The 18,941-nt window shown below is 56.4% G+C and overlaps 1 protein-coding gene across 3 annotated transcripts; it reads right to left on the bottom strand.

Moving 5' to 3' along the window:
- Positions 1-7,386: 7,386 nt before the first annotated feature.
- On the bottom strand, positions 7,387-16,382 carry NRN1 (neuritin 1). Of its 3 annotated transcripts, none has more exons than XM_059078030.2 (3): positions 15,833-16,382; positions 11,529-11,673; positions 7,387-8,553 (listed from the first exon to the last, which is right to left on the bottom strand). In XM_059078030.2, exons 1-3 carry the CDS (start codon positions 15,885-15,887, stop codon positions 8,325-8,327), a joined length of 429 nt encoding a protein of 142 aa, XP_058934013.1. In that variant the 5' UTR covers positions 15,888-16,382; the 3' UTR covers positions 7,387-8,324. The 3 variants fall into 3 exon arrangements, with proteins under 3 accessions (XP_058934013.1, XP_066862905.1, XP_066862904.1); XM_067006804.1 differs by lacking the exon at positions 15,833-16,382 and adding an exon at positions 15,712-15,828; XM_067006803.1 differs by lacking the exon at positions 15,833-16,382 and adding an exon at positions 11,762-12,234.
- Between the last annotated feature and the right edge of the window lie 2,559 nt (positions 16,383-18,941).

The following is an 18,941-nucleotide window of genomic DNA, read 5'->3' as shown; positions in this document are numbered from 1 at the left end:
TTTCTTACTCAAGAAGAGACTCCCACAGTGGTATCTTGATGTCAACACAGCAATTTGCAATTTGATCAACCCAGATGGACAAGTGTGTCCTTTTCTGTCCTCTCCTCTTTAGCAGGTTTGGACGATTTTAAGGAGTTTCTCTCCATGTGGAAGGCAGTGCCTGTCTGTGGCCGGTGTGGCTTTGCTTTCTCCTGTGTTTCTCTTACTCACCTCCCTTCCTACACACCCATAGCAAGCAATTCATTCCAGGAATTCCGTAGAGATTGGACCCACTTCCTTCTGTCCTCTGGGTCACGTACGAAGTTGGAAACACCACCACCATTAAAACATCAATCCAACACGTGATTTGTCCAGGTGATAAGGTTGGTAGCTAATACCAGTTGCTGTGATTTATCAAGAGAACAACCACCGGGAGATACGTTTCATGAAAGTCCCATCAAACCATCCATTACTGTAGATGAACTTTTCATATCTGAGCAGGCCTGCAAGCGACTGGTATGGAGCCAAGTAACTCACCTGCATGTCTATTAAATTACCAGAGGGAAAGGAAGCAAATAGCAGGCTCTTGCAGCTCAAAGGGACACAAAAAGGAGGAGAAGATAATGAGAAAGCTCCTATGCCAACACACGGTAAAACATCAACACAACTTTTTGTTTCTTGTCCTTTGAGACTTAGTCCTTAATGTCTTCTTTCCTTCACACATACTACTGCCCCCCCAGGCTGAAATAAAGCTGCCATCACCCCTACCTCCACCCCCCGAAACTCAAAGAAGGGCCCTGAGCAGCTCTCAGCAAACATACATCCTGTACACCCAGGCTCTCTGGATATTTGTAATATAAAACTTAGGACTTGTATGATTTTTCTATTTGCAACTGTAACAAACTACCGTACACTTGGCGGCTTAAACAATGCACACTTCTTGCCTCACAGTTAGTTCTGCGGGTCAGAAGTGTGGCACGGGTTCCGCTGGGTAACATCACTGGCCTGCATGCCTTTCTGAAGACTGTGGGCGAGGGTCCCTTTCCTCGTCTTTTCCACTTTCTAGAGGCTCTGCTCAAATTCCTTGGCTAGTGGGCCCTTTCCTCCATCCTCAAAGTCAGCAAAGGTGGGTGGGGTCCTTCTCACATCCCCGGACACCGAGCTCTTCTGCTTCCCTCTTGACTTTTAAGAACCCTCGTGAGAATATTGGGCCCTCAGGGGCAACCCAGGATAACCTCCCTATTCGGAGGTCAGCCCATTAGCACCTAACTCCATCTGCAGCCTTAAACTCCCCTTTGCCGTGTAGCTTCCAGGGATGAGGACTCTTTCCGAGGCCATTATTCTACCTATCGCAGAACTCATGTTTCTTTGTCATTGCTGTTTTTTTTTTTTTTTTTTTTTTTTTTTTTTTTTTTACCTCGTGCTCTCTATCTCTCTTTTTGCTCAAAATAGTAATAGAACCAGCAAAGTGAAGTCTTAAAACAGGTTCCTGAAACAGATGCGTGCTAACACTTCAGCTCTGCCTGCTGATTTGGGGCAAGTTTCTAACCTTTCTCTAAACCTGTTTCTTATCTGTGAAATAAGGCTAATACAGTATCCTACAGAAATGGGTGCAAAAATGGGTTGACATTGGCAAAGCTGTAGCCTAATGCCTAGCATGTCGTAAGTGCTCAATAAAAGTAAGTTAAATCTTTTAAGAAGCGGGGCAGAGTAAGTGGGGAGGAGACAAGAGACAGAGTATAATCCAGGTCTCTGTACCCTGAATCCCCCGCCCTCCCGGTTTGCTCCCAGTTGGTCTCATTGGATGGAAAAGAGATGTTCAGCCGTGATCTTTGTGGACCTCTTCCTTCCTCACTCTCCACTGCAGACAGGCCAGGGGATCCAGCCTTGGCACTGGCCCACGGAGCCTCGGGGCACGTGCCCTAGTGGCAGCGGCTGACTCCCCACTGCACCTGCCCGTGGTCCCTGGCCGAGCCCGGAGGCACGTGGATTGTATCAGAGACAACGTCAGGGGCTTTCCAGGAGTGATTACGCCTGACTTGGCCATTGCCGCTGCCCGCTGCTTGAGGGAGGGGGACCCAAAGCTTAGCTGGACCTTCCCCAGCTGTTGGGTGGTGGTCTTGGGGGGCCTCTGGTGGTGATCACGGCAGAGAGGGGCCCAGAACACCCAACGCAGAGCTGGGAAGTATGGCCTTCCAGAAAGCCTCCAGTTACCTACCGGGTTGACAAAACCAAAAAAGTGTTTACAGCGTTGGTCAGGATGTGGGGAAATGGGCAATGCACACTCGTTGGGAAAGTAATCCAACGTTTTATAAAAAAAAATTAAAAGCACATATACATTTAAAAAATAACTAACAAACACACATACGTAGCTTCCTGTCCAGTAATCCAAGTTTAGGGGAATTTGGTCTATCGAAGAAATAAAAATACTAGTACACAATGTTGTTTGAAGAGGAATATTTATTACAACAATATTCGTAGGACATACACACAAAACTTGAAAAGCCTAACCGTCCATCAATGGGTGGAAAGTTAAATTGTAGTATGGCTGTCTAAGAAATATTGTGTAACTATTTAAAAGGAGTTATTTGCTTAGCTCTTGATTTTGAAGGATTGTTAGAAGAGAAATATATATCATAATTTTGTAAAACTGAAAAAAGGCCCAGTATGGGTGTATGTCAGGGTATTTTTTTTTTTTTTTTTTTGCAGTACGCGGGCCTCTCACTGTCGTGGCCTCTCCCGTCGCGGAGCACAGGCTCCAGACGCGCAGGCTCAGCGGCCACGGCTCACGGGTCCAGCCGCTCCGCGGCACGTGGGATCCTCCCGGACCGGGGCACGAACCCGCGTCCCCCGCATCGGCAGGCGGACTCTCAACCGCTGCGCCACCAGGGAAGCCCTGCCAGGGTATGTTTTCATGAGCACGGGGAGAGGTGTGTGAGGACCCATGTGTCTAGTACCATTAGTGCAGGCTGGGTTAATACTCTTCGCTCTACGTATCATTGTATTGCGTGGCGGATTACAATAAATGAATGACTTTTTTGGGTTAAATTTTGAGAGAGGAGTTTACTCTAAACGGCGGGGGTGGGGGGATGGGCTAGGGGTGGGGAAGGAAGCTGTGGAGGAGACTCCAGGAGCAAACCCGTTAGCGGTGAGAGAACCAGGGATCCCAGATTGGGGGTTCGAAGGCAGGGAGAGCCAGGGGCCTGGCCTGGGCTCTGGCGCCAGCTGGAGGTGGGGTAGGGTCTGCAATCACAGAGCCTGTTCAGAGGCTGACTTAATTCAGGGAGATTATCTAGAGCTTCCTGAGAAGGCTGGAGTGGGCCGGAGTGCTGGGTAGCCTGCAGCAAGAGGAAATTAAGCTGCTGGAGTATAAAGGAAAACTGCTCCACAGTATAAAACGTCATCATGAGGTTCTCTCCTCCAGGTTATTCTGAAGAATTCAGTGAGACCCGTGGGATTAAGCCTGTCTGGAGGCAGGAGGAAACAAGAATAATAATAGCTAACAGTAGGTAAGAGGCATGTAGTGCGGAAGTGCTTCACCCAGATGATCATATTTGACCCAAAGTACAACCCCTTGAGGTAGGTATGATCATCCCCATTTTACAGAGGAGGAAACTGAGGTCCGGAGGGGTTAAGGAAGCCACCCGTGGTTATGCGGCTGGTAACAAAAGTCTTCTGGCTCCTGGGTCCTCCCTCTAAAGGCATGTCCTTCCAGGGCGAGAATCTGGACAGGTGGTTACACTACTCCTTGTCCCCTCTTCCTTCACGGGCTGGAGCCGGGAGGCTGCCCGAGCCTGGCTGGGCAGTGCTGGGCCCAGTTTTTTTCTTTCTTTCTTCTTGGTTCGTTTCAGTTACTTATTTATTTTAAATCTATTCCATTGGAGTAGAGTTGATTTACAGTGTTGTGTTAGTTTCAGGTGTACAGCAAAGTGATTCAGTTATACATATATATATATATTCCTTTTTTATATTCTTTTGCATTATGGTTTATCACGGGATATTGAACATAGCCCCCTGTGCTCTACAGCAGGACTTGTAGAGCCATTGTTACCCATTCTCCACATAAAAGCTGACACCTGCTGACCCCAACCTCCCACTCCATCCCTCCCCCAACCCCCTGCCCCCTGGCAACCACCGGTCTGTTCTCTATGGGCCCAGTTTTTTTATGCCCGGTATCTGGGTCTGGGCCCCAGGCTTCCCCCGCCTCAATCTCAAGGAAGGCCCTTGGGAGATGCCATTCTTCTCCTTGGGGGAAAACCCCAAACTGCTTCACTAGAAAGTTCCCTGACGCCCAGGCCTCCGGAGTGCAGAGCAGACAACCGCTCAGCGCGTGTCCTCGCGGCGCTCCGCCCCCCACTTTCTTGTCCCTCCGGGGGCGAGGGGCGAGGGCACCAACGCTTTGATTTCCTTTGGTAGGTGTTCGGAAGGAAGAAAGGAGAGGCAGCGAACCTTCCCTCGGGTCCCGTGGGACAGGGCGGTAGACCGCTCCGGAGAGTGGACCTCTCCCTGGGACCACCCGTGTCCAGCCTGGCACTGCCAGGGCGCAGCGCCTTGTGTGGGGCGGGGAGAGGGAGAAGGAGAGGCAGAGAAGAGTCGAAGGAAGACCTTTCCGGAAGCAGCCCTGCCAGGACGGAGGGAATTTCGGGAAGTGGAAAAGGGGAAAGGCTACTTTCCATGTCGTCCATCCGAGTTCCCACGCTTGGGCTCGGCCTGGCCAGCCCCATGGCGCTGCCACCCGTGGGGCCCTCGCCCTCCAGGCTTCGGCCGGAGGGAAAGCGTCTCCAGATGCCCAGGAGAGTCTAGGCGGTGGTCCTTGCGCTGATGCGCTTCCCTGAGGATCCTGAACGAAAACAGGCCCCAGATTCATCTCTATCCTCCAGCTCTGTCCACAGCGCTGTCGTCTGCAGCCTAAGCTGACTGCTTTCCTCTCTCCCCTCCGCTCGCCCTGCTTCTGGACCGGTTCTCCCCGTCTTCCTCCGAGTCCTCCATTTTCCACGCCCCCGTCCTTCTTCCCTTGCGTGTCTCCTCCTCCCCCATACATCCACCTCCCAAGGGCCCTGGCGTTTGGGGGCCGAGCCGGGGGCTCTGGACTTGGCGTCTGACACTTTCCTGAGAACCAAACATTACACTCCAGTGGACTTCTGTGCCTTGAATCTAGTCGGGCAAGGGATGGAGTGGGAGGGCCCTTCCCCGAGCCCAGGGCCTCGGGGGCTGGCAGCCTGGCGCGAGCGGGCCACGTGCAAAGCGAGGGCAGAGCGGGAACCGCCGGGCCGAGGTCGGGAGGGTGATCCCCTCGGTGCCTGATACCCAGTCCTCACCGCCCGCACCCCCAAACCCCGTCTCAGCGATGGGGCCTGGCCCACGTGTGCTCGCGTTGCTTAGTATGTCCCCGAGCCTGGAGCAGGGCTCTCACCGCGCTGCTGCTCGAAAACGATAAGACCAGCTAACATATGGGGATGTCATCATGATTAAACAACAAATTATAGTCGAAGACGGCGCGATAATAATCTGAACAATCACCACAACAAGAAGAAGAGGCCTCTACCGAGCCCGGGGCGGCAGCGTTTCCGGGACTCACGGCCCTGCGCCCCTGGGCTCTCGCCCCAAGAGCGCTGGAGGGTGCTCCCCGGCCTACCAAAGGGCGAGGGAGCCCCGACGCGGCCCCCGGCTCTCTGGAGGTTCCCCCGGACGATCTGGGACAGGCCGCCCTGGAGGGAGGCCCCGCCTGGGAGGCAGCTGAAGCCGCAGCAGGAGGACAGGTTCCTGGAGACGAGAGCGACCGAGCCCGCGGTCCCAACCCCCGGCCCCCCGCCCCTCCCTCAGCCTCGCCTCCTCCCACATCTCGGAGGAGGTCGTTTTCTAGGAGGGAAGCCTGCGCCGGGAGGGGAGGGGTGTCCTATTTGTGTCGCGGGGGTCTCCCCCACCTCCACCCCAAAGCCTGGGGAGAACGCCGCGTGCGTTTTCCTTTGGCGAGCAATGGGCCCAGGGGTGCGCGCTGGTTCGCCCCCAGTTTGCCGAGGCAGAAACACGAATAGGAGCGGGGAGGCTATGAAAGCCAAGACTGGCCCGAGTAGACCCCTCTTGCTCGCCCCCCATCGTTAAATAGATTCGTGTTTATAACGGGCTCAGACATTTTAATTTGAATTCCAGGGGTTGGACTCGGGCTAGAATCGTCCCACTTAACACTTAGGCCGAAAATTACATTGAAATGAAACGATCAAAACTAAACTCAATGTTCCCAAACAGCCAGCGTTCCGGGGTGGGCGGCCACTCCGCGCAGGCGGCGAGGATTTCCCTTGGTCTGGCCTGAGACTGGGGGATCGGCGGAGGAGGCGGCGGCCTGGGGGCGGGGGGCAGCGAGGGAAATAGTCCCAGGAGTGGAGGCGAGGTGCGTGCGTGAACCCGCCGCGCTAATAGATGCTGCCATTAAGAATCCTGGCAGCTTCCAGCGCTCGGGGCGCGGGGACGCATGTGTTGCTGGAATTCAATCCGTGGGGGGAATGCAGATTGGGCTGCGACCGACTGGGTTTGATTTATGAACTGCTACTCTAGCGATTGTTTACACATTGCATTTCAGGGCCCCGTGCACCCTCCAGGAGCGCGTCGCAGGAACCCGCCGCAGCCTTCTCAGCCTCCCTCCCCGCCCCCATCTCCACCCCAGCCCCCCCCCCGGGGCCCCCGCAGTTTCCTCCCACCCTCACCTTGTCCAAGAAATCCGATTTCGCTGTCTTTGAACCCAAAGACGCACATTCGGGTCTGCCCCCCCAGCCTGCTCGCATCCAGCAGCCCCGGACCCCGCGCTCCTCTGCTCGCGTTTATTCGCGAACGTTTACTTCTCTGCAAGGCCATGCGGGCCTATAAATAGGAGAGGTGGAAGCAGCTCGACTGCCAGATCGATAGGCCCCGTCTCCTCGCCATTTCAGCCGAGCTGTCTTACGAATTATGAAAGGATTCACCTGATCCCTGCCAGGGACCACAGCGCCTGGGCCCTCTGCGCAAGCCCTTAATGGTGGTTCCTCCGCGATGTGCCTCTGGCCACCGCAGAGGAAGCGGCGTGTCGCCGGGACGGCGCGGCCTGCGGGGCCGGTCGTCGAGGCTCCGACCCGCGTGGGTGTGCGTGTGCATTCTCAGCTGCGCACGTGCAAAGCCCAGTGCCCCCAGACCTCACCTAGAAAGGATCCTTGCTGTTTACTTATTTAAAAGATAACTTCCCCTTTCTCTTAAGTAAACACAGTTTCAGGGCCGTGGCCAAGTGTCCTGGTGGAGGAGGGTCTGCTTGAAGACGGTAGGTTAGCAGGTGGCTTGTGAACAGGTGAACTGATCCCCTGGCATCCTATGTCCCTTCAGGTAACCCCGAGAACTCGGCCAAGAAAGCAGGTTTGGGGCAGGAAACAGACGACACCCCCATTTCAAACAATAACTTTTATTTTATACTTCTCTATACTTTGTAGCAAATTTTTTTTGCTGAATTTAATTTATAATAAACTTTTTAAATTACATCTCTCTCTTTTTTTTAAAATCAAGGCTCTTTTATGTCAAAATCTTTTTTTAACTATATTTTAGATTAACATTTAACACCCCCCCCCTTGTGATCTATACCATTGGATATTCAGGTATTACTGTGTGTGTAACAGCTAAAACAAGAGGGAAAATCAAGGCAGTGGACTTGGAAAGATGCATCAACACGAGCAGGTAAAGCTTAACCTCTCAGTGATTTCAGCAGCGTGTTTTCTGGCAGCCTGTACCTCTAACCCGAGGTTTCCTCAACCCCTTTCCTCTCTCCCTCCTAGCCTTAAAACTCAAGGCCAACAATCCGTCCTTTCACTCTTCTCGAGGAGAAATGTGCAGTGGAAATGATCAAAACAAGATACTGTGTTAGAAAGACGTGAGCGTGAATTATTCACGAGATGCTTCTCTCTTCATTCCCCTGGCCTTCTCCTCTCCCCTCTTTCCTGTTAGGAGGAGCCCGTAATTTGTCATGTATTAACATGATTAATATAGTAGGTGGCCCAGGGCCGTTCCTGAGATTCTTGTGCCAAAAAATAAAAATTTAAAACATGGGGTGGGTTTGCCGTTTTCGTATTTCTGTGGGAAGACGGACTGAAGCTGAGGTCCGATTCTGGCTGTGCTGGCTTGCTCGCTCACTGATCGGTAACATTTGGCAAATAAAACACAAAAAATCAAACGAAATCAAAAGGAGAATCAGGATTTCCCACAATCCTATATGAGTGTTGTCAGCATCACAGAGAATCACAACGTCCCCAAAGAACGAATGGATCTTCCTCTCGGTTTCCGGGAGCATGGCGTGAGTGTGCGAGGGCGCGCGGGGGACGCGGGCCCCGCGCTCAGAAGGAAAGCCAGGTCGCTAAAGCTGCCAAGAGGGCCACCAGGAGCACGGAGAGCGCCGGGTGCTGGGACCCCGCCGCCCCGTTGCCGCTGCCGCAGAGTTCGAATAAGCTGCCTTGGATGTTGAGATTTTTGGATTCTTTTCTCAGTTTATCCCACATATCTTTCGCCCCTTCCTGGCAATCCGTAAGGGCTGTGACCGTGCAGCTGTGGAAATCCTCCCAGTATCTGGCGAGGAACAGGACAAAACAGAGGCGGGTTCACTTTGGGCGCGGCAAGGACCCCGGGCCGGCGCCCCCCTCCGCCCTCCTCTCCGCCGGCGCGGCGCCGGGCGGGGCCCGGTGGGCGCTCCCGGGACCTCGGCGCAGCCTGGATGCCGCTGACCAGGTGGAGGCCGCCCCTTCCCTCCCCGGTTCCGCGGCCGCGCCCGCCGCGCCGCGCCGCGTCGCGTGGGCCCCGCGGCCTGCGCGCACACGGATTGCCGGGCCTCCGCGGGCAAAGCTAGGAAAACAGCGCTAAGCCTCGCAAGCTGCCGCCCATTAAGGCCTCTTGGCTTTTGCAGGCGGGCTGCCTGCTCGGAGCACGGCCCTCCCCTCCGGGCTTCCCGCTTCCTCCTCCCCCCGCCCCTGCGCTCTCCCTCCCTCCCTGTCTACGCCGCCGCGCGCTCTCCCCTTGGCCTGCATTCTCCTCCGCTCCTCCTTTTGTCTCCCGCTCTCCCCTTTCCCCTTCTTTCCTCCCCCCCTTCTTTGTCTTCCTCCTTTTCCCTCCCCCCGGTTTTCCTCTGCGCCGTTCCCCACTTCCTCCTCCTCCTCCTCACTTGCTTCGGTCCTCCGTGGCCCCTCGCCTTGCTCTCCACGCGCCCCCGGCTCTGGTTCGCTCCGGAGACTGCGGCCTGCCTCTCCCCTCCACGGGGTCGGTGAGTGTCCGCGCCCGGGCCCCCGGGGCTGGCTGCCCGGCCTCCTCCAGCTTGCTCACACCCCAGAGCTCCGGCCCTGCCCTTCCCCCTCTCCCGAGGCCTCTTCGTGGCCCTGGACCTCCGCGGCCTTCGGGGTGTACTGCCACCCGGACTCCTGGGCCGGCGCGGTGCCCGCCGCTGCCAGCCTGCGAGGGACCCGACTCCCGGTCCTCCCTTCTCGCCTCTTCCAGAGCCCCGCGCCGCACTCAGCCACTCGCTCTTCCTGGGCTCGGCTCCGAGCCCCGCCCCACAACCTTCAAACAACTTGTCCCCCCCCCCCTTTTTATTTAAATTGTCCCCCTTTCTTCTGAAAACCCCAAATAGATCTCGAGACTAAATATCGTTCCAACCCGTGATCCATTCCTGGGGCGCTGTGTCCTCTCGGGGCTGGGTGGATCAGTGAGCCTCGGTAACTCTGGGCCACTTCGCCCGGGCCCTTCGCGCCATGCCACCAGGGAGGGCCCTCCACGAAATTTGGTTGTTGTTTTCTCCCCTCTCTCCTTTCTACTCACTGGCCTGGACTGTAAGCACGATTTATCCTGGTTTCCACTCCCACCCCATCTTCTGGCTGACAGTCAAGTTATAAATGCTTGTTGGACTGCCTTGAGCTCTGGCCGTTTTCTAATGAGCTCCGTGAGACTCTGATTTATGAGGGCTGGGGGGCCTGGGGCGCAGGGCTTCCAGGTTCCTCAATTTGTAATAAATACTGAGATTTAGAGAAACCAAGAGGCGGCGGGACAGCTCTCTGCATAATTACACCTCCCAAAGGATGTCTAAATCTCTCCTTTCCTTATGCGTGCCCAGATGGGGACAGGGCCTTCCTGGAAGAGAGACATGGTGGAAGACGACAGAATCCAGGTGGCGCTGAGAAGAGGTGGGCTTCAGTGCCACCAACAGTGTGGGAGTCTTGACCCAGCTGCGGCCGCCACCTCTGAGAGGGGCCCACCTCATTTCCATTTTCCAGGATGAAACTCCTGCTAAAGAATTAAAATAGCTTGGAATAACCAAGTTCTGGCAAATGATGGAGGATTTGAGAGCTGATCCGTATTTAACCTTTTGTCCATCGTTATAGGTACATTTCTTACCTATGATCAGACACTTAGGATTAAAGTAGGTGGGTGGGCATCCCAGACCCAGCCTTTTGTCCCTTTCCTGATAGGAAAGTAGCAGCCACTTAGCCGCTGGGGCTTCTGGTGGCCACCAGGGTATTTAAGACTGTGTGTAGCAAAATTAAGGATGGGGCAGAAAATGGTCACTCCAACCTATGGGAAACAAGGAACACTTTTTGCCTTGGCTTTATTGGAAGGGCCATTATGGGGGTGGGGAGGGTCACAGCTAGTTCTGAAAGATAAAGTAAAAGTGCGTGTGCATGTGTATCGCAGAAGATGGGAGTATTTCTAAGGTCTGCAGCAGCTAAAATGCGGCTGGTCCACCACAGTAGGGCTCTGCTACCCTCATTTGCCAGTGGGAGCTGTGCTTTCCAGCCAAGCTCTGGAAAAACGCCACTGGGTCTGTCCATGAACTCCCTCCTGGCCTGGCCTGGCGACACCTTGCAGATGCAGGAGGGAGGGGGGAAGCAGGAAGGTGAACTACTCTAAAGCTCCGAATTGGCTGCAAACTCCGCAGAGGTGATCACTGGACATTTGGGACATGCTCCTCTTGGGCAGTCATTGGCACAAAACGAAATATTCTTTCAGTCTCTCTCCTAGAAAGAGAAAGAGGGATCCGCACTCCCTTGCTGCTCGCGAATTTTCTTGGCGGGCACCGGAGGGGAGTTCTATTAGAGGAAGTGGACAAAATAGGGGAGTGCCTTTCCTTTTAAGCAAACCTAGTAGAACTACCCAAAGAGCCCCTCAAATGAAACCAACCGTTCTTCGGGAAGTGCTCATTCGCGCAGCAGTTAGGGGGGCCAAGACGGCCTCAAAGCGCAGCGAGGAACTGCCGGCTGCTCTCCAAACCCCCGTCCCCGGTTCCGGCGAGTGGATTGCGCGCGCCTCTGTGCGCGCGGGTCGGGCTGCGGAGGGTGGGACTGGGCCCGGCGGAAAGGATCATCCCCTGCCCATCCCAGGCCACAGGGTCCCCTTGGGCGGGGCAGGCCCCGGCGAAGGCCTGGGGGTGGGAGCCAGAAGGTGAGAAGGCGCGGATTCGCGCCGGTGCCAAATACAGACCGCCGGCGGGAGGCGGGGCGCCCTCCCACCCCCGCAGCGCCCCGCGAACGCAAACCTCGGGGGCCGGAGAGGCCACTTACGTGCACACGGTCTTGATGTTGGTCTTGTCATCCAGGCCCTGCGGGTAGTTGGCCATGCTGTCGCCCAGCTTGAGCAAACAGTCCGAAAAGCCCTTAAAGACCGCATCGCACTTGCCCGCTGCTCTCACGGCCTGCACCAGGTACGCTGCGGGGAGGAGGGGACACCGGTCAGCAGCACCGCGACCCCGCCCCGCGGCCCCACGGCCCGCCCGCCTGGGCCCGGCGCGCCTCACCCCGTCCCGTGGTGTCCACTAGCGCCCGGGCTCGGGGAGCGCCAGGCCCAAAGGTGAAGGAACGGTTTGGCCCGAGAACGAGCGACCCGCACCCAACTGCCCGTGTCCTGCGGGTGGCCGGTGCGTGAGCGGTGGGGACAGGGCGAGGCGAGGCCACTCCTATTGTGCGACTCCCTCCCGCATCTGGCTCCGCATCTTTTTCTGTTTCCATCGCCCCCTCTTCTCACCTCCCCCGCCTCTTTTATTTCTCTCTTTCTCCTCACTCCCTCCTTCGTTTCCCGGCGCTTCCCCAGCGAGCCCGTCAAGGCTCTCCAAGTGAGATCTTCCCTTTCTGAGGTGACGGAGGGGGTCCGAAAGCCCAGCGCGGGGGCGAGGAAGGGGCTGGGAGGCGGCAGAGCCGCGGCGGCCGCGCAGCCGAACCGAGCGCCACGTCGGGCGAAGAAGCCTCGGGCTCGCCGGGCGCTCAGCAAACGCTGCTGAATGAACAAGTTAATCAAGTCGCTGGAAGCTACCAGCAGCCACCGACATGGCTTGTTTCACTCTAAGACCGACTGCCTACCATGCGGTGTGCGTTCCCAGTGAGGTCCTCGGCCCCCTCTTCCCCGAGAGACTGGGCGAGGGGACGAGTGCTCTGGGGGAGTCGCGGCCCGGCGGGGTCAGGACGTGTCTGAGCTAATGACCCCGGGTCACCTCCGCGGAGGCCCAACCCGTGAGGCCGGCCCCTTGCTTCCCTCCGCCTCTATCCGCGGCTCGGCTCCCCTGGAAAGACCCGCCACCACTCCCGCCAGCGGGCGGAGGGGGCGACCCTTACTCGCCAGGCCCCAGCGGTGCGTCTCGGGGCCCAGGTGGCTGCCGCCGGGGCTCTCGGCCTCCAGCTCTGGGCTCCCTCCAGAGGGGAGCGGGATCGCAGTCGAGGCGGTGGGAGGAGGTGGAGGTGGACGAGGTGAAGGGGAAGGAGGAGGAGGGGGTGGAGGAGGAGGAGGAAGAAACCCAGGCCGCACCGAGGTCCTCGCTCCTGGTCTCCGGTCGACCAGACCCTGCGGCTCCAGGCGGCCGGCGCGCTACCGTGGCCGTTTCTCTCCTTCCCAAGGCCCACGAACCGGGCTAAAGATTCCGAGGCGAGCGGCCCAAAGCACCCGGACGCCAGGAGGGCGCGCAAGAAGCGCAGATCTGCGCTGCCGGGGCGAGGGGAGGGGAGAGAAGGGGCGAATCTTCTCGGAATCGAAATCGGCCTCCAGTGCCCGGACCCTGAGCGCCGGGCCCTTCGCGGCAGTGCTCAGGGCGCCGCGGCGCGCGTGTGGGTGTCTCCGGGGAGGATCTCACCACCCCAAGCCGCAGGTGCCCAGAGCCGGGCCAGAAGCAGGCGAGGGGGAAGGGGACCGAAGCTGCAGAGGCCTCCGAGAGCGCACCGTTTGCAAATTGCTGCAGGAAGAGCTGGGCGGGACTTGCGCTTTCTAATCCGGAACGGGAAGCTCTGGGGAAGGGACTCGACCTCGGCTCGGGCAGATACGTAAACGTTTATCAATCTCCCGGTCCCCCTACGAAACAGTAAGGGCCCTCGCGACTGCGGGTATCAGCTAGAACACTGAATAAACGAATCTTTGTTGCAACAGAACGCGGTCCCGGTGAAATCAACCCCGAGCGGCGCCCTCTGTATTCCGTACCACAGATGCTGCTTTGCAGCGAGGAAACGAAATAAAAAATACAGTCCATCCTCCCTCCCGCCCCGGCACCCAGTCTCTCCTTACCCCTTACCTCCACCCCCAAGACTCGGTGGTGAAAAAGTTTCCCCTAAGATGCATTGACACTATGTTAAAGGAGAATTGGGGTTCGCCGGGGTGGGGGGCGCGGGAAGCGCTCCTGTCGCGTTATCTTTCCAGGGGCTGCTGGAGGAGAAGACATGTCACAGCGCGCATGTGTGTGTGCGCGCGCGCGTGTAAAATAAGAAGTCGTGAAAATTTCTGTCTTTTTTTTTTTTTTTTTGCAACTGTGACTCCGCGGTCTCTGGCTGGCTGGGGAGGCCGGGGGCTTGCGCGCGGGAAGTGTTTCTCAGGCTCACGGCTCCGGGCAGGGGGCACCCGGCGCGACCCCGTCCGTCCTTCTTGAACCTTTGGTTCAGCGAGGCTCGGGCGGGCGACCCAGGCTACTTCCCCGTTCCCTGCGGTGTCCGCGTCTTGTGCCTTTTCCTTCCGTTCATTCATTCGTTCGACCTCTCATTCATTCCAAACTTCCTCCCGCCTAGCCTTCATTTGCCTTCACCACCCCTCCACCTTCCCGTCCCTGCCCCACCCCCCGCTTTTGTTGCCAAATGTCAGTGATTTGGGACAGTTCCCAGCCGGGAATTAATAAAGATCGAGGCTCTGGTGCGGGAAAGGGCAGACATTCGGGAACAAGTGTGCTCCATTGCAATTCCACAGCCAACAAATGGTCATTTCCGGGCCGAGGTTACTGTGTTCCAAGCGTATTTCGCATACACACAATCGCTGTCTTTTTAACCCCATCCATAGTAAGGTTATTTCCTACCGGGAAAGCAGATTACAATCCCTATATCAAAAACAACTGCTGTCTCCTGCCCTCTAAAAATCTGCAGGCTAACTGCAAAAGCCACATCCACTTATTTCCAAGATTTAAGGGATTTGCTGCAATCAGAAATGTTCTTTATTTATTGCAGCTCTTTGCACTAATGTCAAAGACTCAAAACAGCCAGATTCAAAACAGCAAATCGTTTCTTAGAATTAAAGGCAACGCCAACATCCTGCATCCGCACATTCTAAAGCCCCTACAATGTTCGTGCAAAAAAATCAGATACTCAAAATCATGTCAAATGCATTAAAAACCCACTGCAAAGAATCCCTTTAAATATGTAGATAACTCCAAAGCCTGTCTCCTCTACATTTCTCGTGAAGAAAAATGTTATGCATTTCATCTCTTGCCCCAAACCCATTCCCTAAAGCCCCTCCACCTCCCGCAATACTGCAAGGATTTGTCTGCAAAGAATGCTACAGCCTGAAGCGATAGGCACCAACAATTCCCTGTCTCCAGAAAACCCGTTTGAAGAGTTTCTATTTTTTCTCTTGTCCATTCTATTAATAATCTGCTTCGCTTTCACTTTTAGGCCACGTTAATAAATGCTCTGACCCGCATCAGGGAAGGGGGTTTTCTAGTACTCCCTTCCATAATGCCTTCTTCATTTTGGATGAAAAAATGTGAACTTTTAAACAACGACAGTGTAACTAGGACTCAAGATTCCTTAACATAAAATGGGGACTATATAAAGCCACCCATAATCAGTCCCAAACAAACAAAAATAACAGGCACCCAACACGACATATTGCAAACACTCCTTAACCCCTTCTTATATAGAAAATACTGCTGCCTATGTGGAAAGGAACAGGCAAATGAGAATAGAAAATTATATCCACATATATTTAACTGAACTCAAGCTCCTCGATGATAAGCATATTAAAAGATGTACTCTGGGGTTCCCTGTCATTCTCAATTTGCCTCCCAGCCCGGTCTGCGTTGCCCAGTGTGAATGCTGCAGCTAGGATACTGGGGCTGGGGGGGGGGGGCGGGAGGATGACAAAGTTCTAAATGCTGCAGTCTGAACCCCAGAATATCTTTGCTTTCTGCACATAAACTTTCCAGTTGTAGCTGCCTAGCCGTCTTGTTCCTGCATTCACCTTTTGACCCTTAAAAATAATACCTTGCAGTATCGCAGGGACCAGTGCATTTCCCCAGAGCGCCCCAAACCTGGAGAACCCAAGATAGGGGAGCAAAAACGGACGTGCGCTTTGGAAAAAGGGGGGAAAACCCCTCCAGAAAACGCTGGCCGCACACATTTCCTGGCGAACGTTTGGAGTCTCTCTACGCACCCCCCCCCCTTTTTTTTTTTTTTTTTAGAAAAACCAACCCGGGACGCGCGAGTCCCTTGGAGCCCATGCTCTCACCCCTGGAGGTTTTGCCGACTTCTCCGCACCCCCGGGCGGCCGCGGGCCAGTCGGTTCCTTTGGGCACCTCGGGCCCGGCCATCCGCCGTACCTCCGCGAGCCCGGCCCGCCGGCCACTTACCTATTTGCACCGCGAGGATCAGTGAAATATATCTGCCGTTCAACTTAAGTCCCATCCTACGTTTAGTCAAACCATTTGCGACCGCAGACCTTTAAATAGTTAGTTTAGAGAACGCGGGGGAAAGCTGAAAAATAGGCATTGCCAACAAGTTCCAGGAGCGACGGAGACTTTATGCACGGGGAAGGTAGAGGGAGGAGAGAAAGAGAGGGAGCGAGGAAGAGAGAGAGAAAGAGAGAGAGAGAGAGAGAGAGAGAGAGAGAGAGCGAGAGAGAGAGAGAGAGAGAGAGAGAGAGAGAGAGAGAGAAAGAGAGAGAGAGAGAGAAAGAGAGGGAGAGAGAGAGAGAGAGAGAGGGAGGGAGGGAGGGAGGGAGGCTGAGGGAGAGGGGGAAGTGCTGGGAATGGTTCACTCCATTAGGAGGGGCGGAGGAAGTACAGCCTCACGCCCACGAGCAGGCCTGACGTGGGGGATGACACGGAATGATTTTTTTTCAAAAAAAATAAAGACACCTTGGTAGAGAATCGCCATTTATAGTCATCAGAAGCTCGAATTAATCAGTTATCTCCAATTAATGTGCGATCCGAACGAATTCTCGCCTCTCGGAGGTGACCACTTCCCCAGCCCCGCGGCCGCCCCCCCCCACCCCCGCCTTCTCGCTGTTCCCGGGCCCCCAACCCCGCCCCCTCTCTGCGCAGGACCGGGGCTCCCTCTCCCCTCCCCGCCCGGAGCCGGGGAGTCCTGGCGCGCCCACTCGATTGTTTCAACCTGCTCCCCCTCCTCCACCAGCAACACGACGAATCCAGCCCCCTCCCTACGTTGCAGCGGGGTTTAAAGGAGCGAGAGCGGGAGAGGGAAAAACTGCTCAGGCGGCTCCGTTAATTCGACAGCTCCCTGGGCCGCCTGCCCCCCTGCACTGGCCTGCTCTCTTTCCCCAACCCTGCAGCGGCACTCGGGGCACAGCCTGGAGCGCGTGAGCACACACACACGCGCACGCCCGCGAGCCGAGCCGAGCGCCCCAGGCCCTCCCGCACACACGGCACGGGAGCGCGCGCACACGCCCAGGCCCGGGGGGTTTAATCTGCACACGCGGGGGCCCTGAAATAGACACCTCGCGTCCTCGGTGACGCCCCCGCGGGCGAGGGGCCGCTTCAAGAGACACGGCGACACCTGTATCGGGGAGCGGGGAGAGCAGGGAGGAAGGAGCCTCTGCAAAGTCGATTTTCGGATACTAGGGATTTACTAACTCGCAGAGCTTTCGGAAATTTACGAGGCGATCGCTAGTGTGAGGAGTTCCTTCTGACCCTGATGCGCCTCCGGAGGTTATTTGTTGGGCCGCACACACACGTACACACACGCACACACGTACATCACGTACGCACACGCACACCCGCGTCCACACACACCTGCACTGTCTTTTGATGCTCGGGCGCAAACACTGTGTAGACAGACGCAGCCTTCTCTGCAACCAAGTGCCTCTGCAGCTGCGCCTGTGCCCGCGCGAGGTGCTACCGCGACAGCGTGAGTTAAGCATGAGAGAGGAACAGAGCTATTTTCTTTCTAAACGCGGTTAGGCTTTGGTTTCCTTCCCTTCCTCTGCACCAAAAGAAGCCTAAATCCTAGCTTCTTTAAGCAAATGCTAAGGAAGGAGCCGGCCGACTTTGAGCCCGTGAAGAGAAAAAAGAAATGAAAGATGAAAAGACCCGCGAAATCTCCCCAAATTACAGGAGAAAACAAGATATTAAGTAAGCGGTAGATATGCAGACGGATGAAGGCGATATCGAATCGAATCTACTTCTCCAGGCACTGGGCCACCTGCGCGCCCATCTCTTTGGAGATGCAGAGACAGAGAAAGGGCGAGAAGGGGGCAAAGCAAGGGCGGTGGGACGTGCTGTGGAGGCCGAGGGGATGAAGGGGGGCGCGGGGGCTCTGACCCGCGGCCCTTTGTGACGCGGAACGTCTGCACAGGGTGGCTGGCCCCTTCCCCGCATCCCGCAGGAGCGGCACATTCCGAGCTGGGGGCCCGAGGGCCAGGGCCCGGGGCCTAGGGGCGGGGCCTCGTGGTCCCACCCTGTTGACGTCACCAGGCGGACGGGCTGGGCGGCAGTGGGGGTAGCCTTCCCAGCGTCCAGGGGCGGTGTGGCAGCCCCGGGTGTTTCCTTTCCCCGCGCTCTGAGGCTCCTGGAGGAGCCGAGAACTTGGGCGGCCAGGGGGCGGGGCGGCGGCAGGTGGCGAGAGGCGGGTGTCTCTTGGACCCGCCCCCGACGCCCTCCAATGGCATGGCGAGAGGTTGGCCGAGGGGCGGGGCCTCGGGGATCCGCAGTAGGCCCCGCCCACAGCCCCGCCCCACCCCTCGGGGCCCCGCGCTTGCTGCCCGCCCGGTTTATCCCTTCTCCGCCAAGAGTTGGGGCGCCGGCTCCGAGCCCAGACTGTTGCAGGGCCCGACGGGGGGCGGTGTAAGGCTTTTTTGCCCTTAACCTCCTTGCCTTTCTCCTGCTCACCCCCCCGCCCCCGCCTCCGGATCTTCCAAAACGTCGTTTTCTGAGAGTGCCCTGGGATTTCCCCACCCCACTCCCTGTCATCCGAACTTGGGGCGTTGGGGGTGTGCAAGCTGGCAGCGCTGAGGGGTTAAATAAAGCAGAGTGAAGCAGAGGGCGGGCGGTTTGCGCGTGCGCACGGCCACCAGCTTCGGGTGGGCCGCTCCTGGGTCCCAGCCCATCCCGCAGGGTGGGGCGCGCCGTCGCTGGAGCCCCCGCTGGCCTTCCCTCCACTTTCCTCCACTTGCAGCCCAGCCTCCCCTCGCTGGTGAGGGTCGTTTGGAAAGTGAGGAAGTGAGAAAGCAGAGTCAGTACTGTGCATAAATGATATTGGGGTAAATGGTTGAAAGCAGATGCTAACAGTGTTTCTTTGTTGTTGTTTTTTTAATTCTTAATTTTAAAAGTACTGGTCGTTCTGCCGTCGGGGCTCCAGGAGAGGTTGGTTTTTCCTAATTCCTTTATTAAAGGATAATGAAATCCAGGGTTGCCAACGCATGCTGGCTCTTTGGGAACATAGCTGGCAATATCCACGGTTGAAGGTGGCCTCGGAGAAGGTTTCCTCCTTTCTTTCCTTAAT

Source organism: Kogia breviceps, chromosome 10, assembly GCF_026419965.1.
Source record: "Kogia breviceps isolate mKogBre1 chromosome 10, mKogBre1 haplotype 1, whole genome shotgun sequence".
NCBI classification, from domain to species: Eukaryota; Metazoa; Chordata; class Mammalia; order Artiodactyla; family Physeteridae; genus Kogia; species Kogia breviceps.
The sequence above is the reverse complement of the archived record's forward strand: the minus strand, read 5'-3'. Positions and strand labels throughout refer to the sequence as shown.

What these genes read in the sequence shown, in the direction of transcription:
- NRN1 (XM_067006803.1), bottom strand. Translation starts at nt 11,972, where the DNA reads ATGGAAACAGAAAAAGATGCGGAGCCAGATGCGGGAGGGAGTCGCACA. An exon ending in AGTGGACACCACGGGACGGG is followed by an intron (nt 11,674 to 11,761) that starts GTGAGGCGCGCC and finishes TCCTCCCCGCAG; the next exon opens with CGTACCTGGTGCAGGCCGTG. An exon ending in AACATCAAGACCGTGTGCAC is followed by an intron (nt 8,554 to 11,528) that starts GTAAGTGGCCTC and finishes GTTCCTCGCCAG; the next exon opens with ATACTGGGAGGATTTCCACA.